Here is a 2,232-nt window from a genome sequence, read left to right on the forward strand (position 1 = left end):
TCCCTTGTAAAAGGAAATTCAAGCTGAATACAGCTCATTAATGGATTTGACATATTTTGCAACTAGTGCAATGAATCTTAATTTAGAAATAGCACAACATGACAAGAACCTTGAGATTATTAAGACGATTTGAAGTTCACATGCATGTATACAACCCCATTATTTATTAAAAAATTAATTGTAGATATTAAATAGGCAAGTGTTTCCCTTCTTCACGTATACTGTTATCCTATTCTTTTTTAAATAGAAAATAGGCAAGTGTTTCCCTTCTTCACGTATACTGTTATACTATTCTTCTTCTACATACAGCTCTTGATGGCCAGCGGTACCGTGCTTTGTGCCATCCTCTTTGTTTCCTGGGTGAGAAATACTGATCATGGGAATCAAATCACTTGGACCAAGACCCAGATATGTGTTACTGATCAAAGCAGAGTACTGAGATGCAATGTATTTCAGGATTCAAGCTTAATGATCAATAAGAATGAAGTATGTGGCAGCTCTATTTCTTCAGGGCCTTCAATAGATCCAGTGTGAGTTCCTTTAATGGGTACTCTCTATTTGTGTTTATACTGTGGGATTTTTATATTGAATTCTATGTAATGTCATGGATGGGTTCTGAAGGAAACTGTTTCTTTGCATTATCATGGATAGGTTCTTTAGAAAATGGTTTATATCATGAATATGTTCAAGAATATTGTTTCATGTTATTTTTAGTTTGGTGAGGTATGATGTTGAATGCGAGGCACAAAAGGGGCTGAAGAAAAGATGGACTAGTTTGGAAGAAAGAAATCAACCCCATGGGCTGCTCTTAAGTGTCTCAGTATTCCTCTTCAAGCAGATTCTCTGTATAAGAATGGTAAGTGTGCATATAATCTAGCATAAAGTGATTTGTGTTCTCTTAATAATGTTGCCTTGCTATCAAGATGAATGTGCTTATAACTCAAATTTGTGTGGAGAATTTTAACAGCTACTACATATGTATTTGCTCATTGTCATGGTAGTGCCCAAATCCAAACTATATTTCTGAAGGAAAAAAGAGAGTTGCTGATTATCAAAAGCAAATGGAAACACGTGTATCTACCGTGCATTATAAATTATCTTAGATGGTGCCGTCTTACATGAAGTCTAGTTGGATCTGTATTGCAACAAAATTTCACTTGTAAATAAAATTGCCCTGCTCTTTTCCTTCTGCAGAAGAGGCTGTTTTTGTTTCATTTTTTGTGGTCATACATGCTTGAAAATGTTCTTTTACTCTTTTAATCATTAGAAAAATTAATCTTTATATTGGGCCAGGGAAGGAGACTGGCAGGTCACATTTGAATTGACAGATATACACATCCATACTGGATCCTACTCCTATAATTAATATCCGAACTCATTCCTGGTTCCAATTCTAAATTTATAGGACATGTTATACTTAAATCAGAAAATTGATTTTTATTTTCATGTTTAGGAGGATTTTGAAAGTCTGATGATTAGATTATGTTAAAGTCACATTTCAATTAAAGATGGGTTGGTCTTATAATAGTCAATAGTTCAATAGTATTCTAACAGCAAATTGAATTTCACAGGTTTGAATTTTCACTAGTTCAACCATAGTCTCAAGCATTCTATAACGTTCTGGTGTTGAAAATAAATCAGATCTGAACTAGAGATGGTCTGATCCTATAGAAACCAATAGCTCAGTAGTGGAACACTCTAATAACTAATGGAAGGTTTAGATTCCAGTCCTAACTGATTTATAAAAAGCTAAAATAAATCAATAAAGATTATCAAACAATAAACATATAACATTAAAAATTACATTCCAAAAATTAAAAAAAAAAAAAATACATATTATAAATTATTAAAAAAACTTTAAAAAATTGAAACATAAAAGATTAAAAGACTGAAGACAAATTGAAATTGTAATACTTGAAAGAACTATAAAGACTAACTGATGGGACTTGTTTTTTTTAAGATTGAGCCTAACTCAAAAGAATCCATCAAGTATTTCAGAAAACCCTAATCCAGTTCCATTGTCCTTTTATCCAAATTAAAAAGAGCCAAATTACACAATGGCAGAAGCTCGCTTCTTAGATTGTTAGCTTTTACAATTTCAAACGCTTTAAAGGAAATTAAGTAATTTGGAATTTATTTCTAAGATTGGAATGGAGGTAAGTGGTGTTGGGAACCAAAGAAACGAAATCTCTCCCTATTATTAAGCATGCGTTGAATGAATGGATCTGTTTT

The 2,232-nt window shown here is 32.3% G+C and overlaps 1 protein-coding gene across 1 annotated transcript; it reads left to right on the forward strand.

Annotated features, from left to right (window-relative positions):
• The first annotated feature begins 312 nt into the window (after window positions 1-312).
• Window positions 313-1,214, forward strand: LOC131029149 (uncharacterized). Its single transcript, XM_057959543.1, has 3 exons — window positions 313-530; window positions 715-856; window positions 968-1,214. Exons 1-3 carry the CDS (start codon window positions 316-318, stop codon window positions 1,025-1,027), a joined length of 417 nt encoding a protein of 138 aa, XP_057815526.1. The 5' UTR covers window positions 313-315; the 3' UTR covers window positions 1,028-1,214.
• The last annotated feature ends 1,018 nt before the right edge of the window (window positions 1,215-2,232 follow it).

The sequence above is a fragment of the Cryptomeria japonica genome, chromosome 1 (genome assembly GCF_030272615.1).
Source record: "Cryptomeria japonica chromosome 1, Sugi_1.0, whole genome shotgun sequence".
In the NCBI taxonomy this organism is placed as follows: domain Eukaryota; kingdom Viridiplantae; phylum Streptophyta; class Pinopsida; order Cupressales; family Cupressaceae; genus Cryptomeria; species Cryptomeria japonica.

What these genes read in the sequence shown, in the direction of transcription:
- LOC131029149 (XM_057959543.1), top strand. Translation starts at nt 316, where the DNA reads ATGGCCAGCGGTACCGTGCTTTGTGCCATCCTCTTTGTTTCCTGGGTG. An exon ending in GGGCCTTCAATAGATCCAGT is followed by an intron (nt 531 to 714) that starts GTGAGTTCCTTT and finishes TGTTATTTTTAG; the next exon opens with TTTGGTGAGGTATGATGTTG. An exon ending in AGATTCTCTGTATAAGAATG is followed by an intron (nt 857 to 967) that starts GTAAGTGTGCAT and finishes GAATTTTAACAG; the next exon opens with CTACTACATATGTATTTGCT.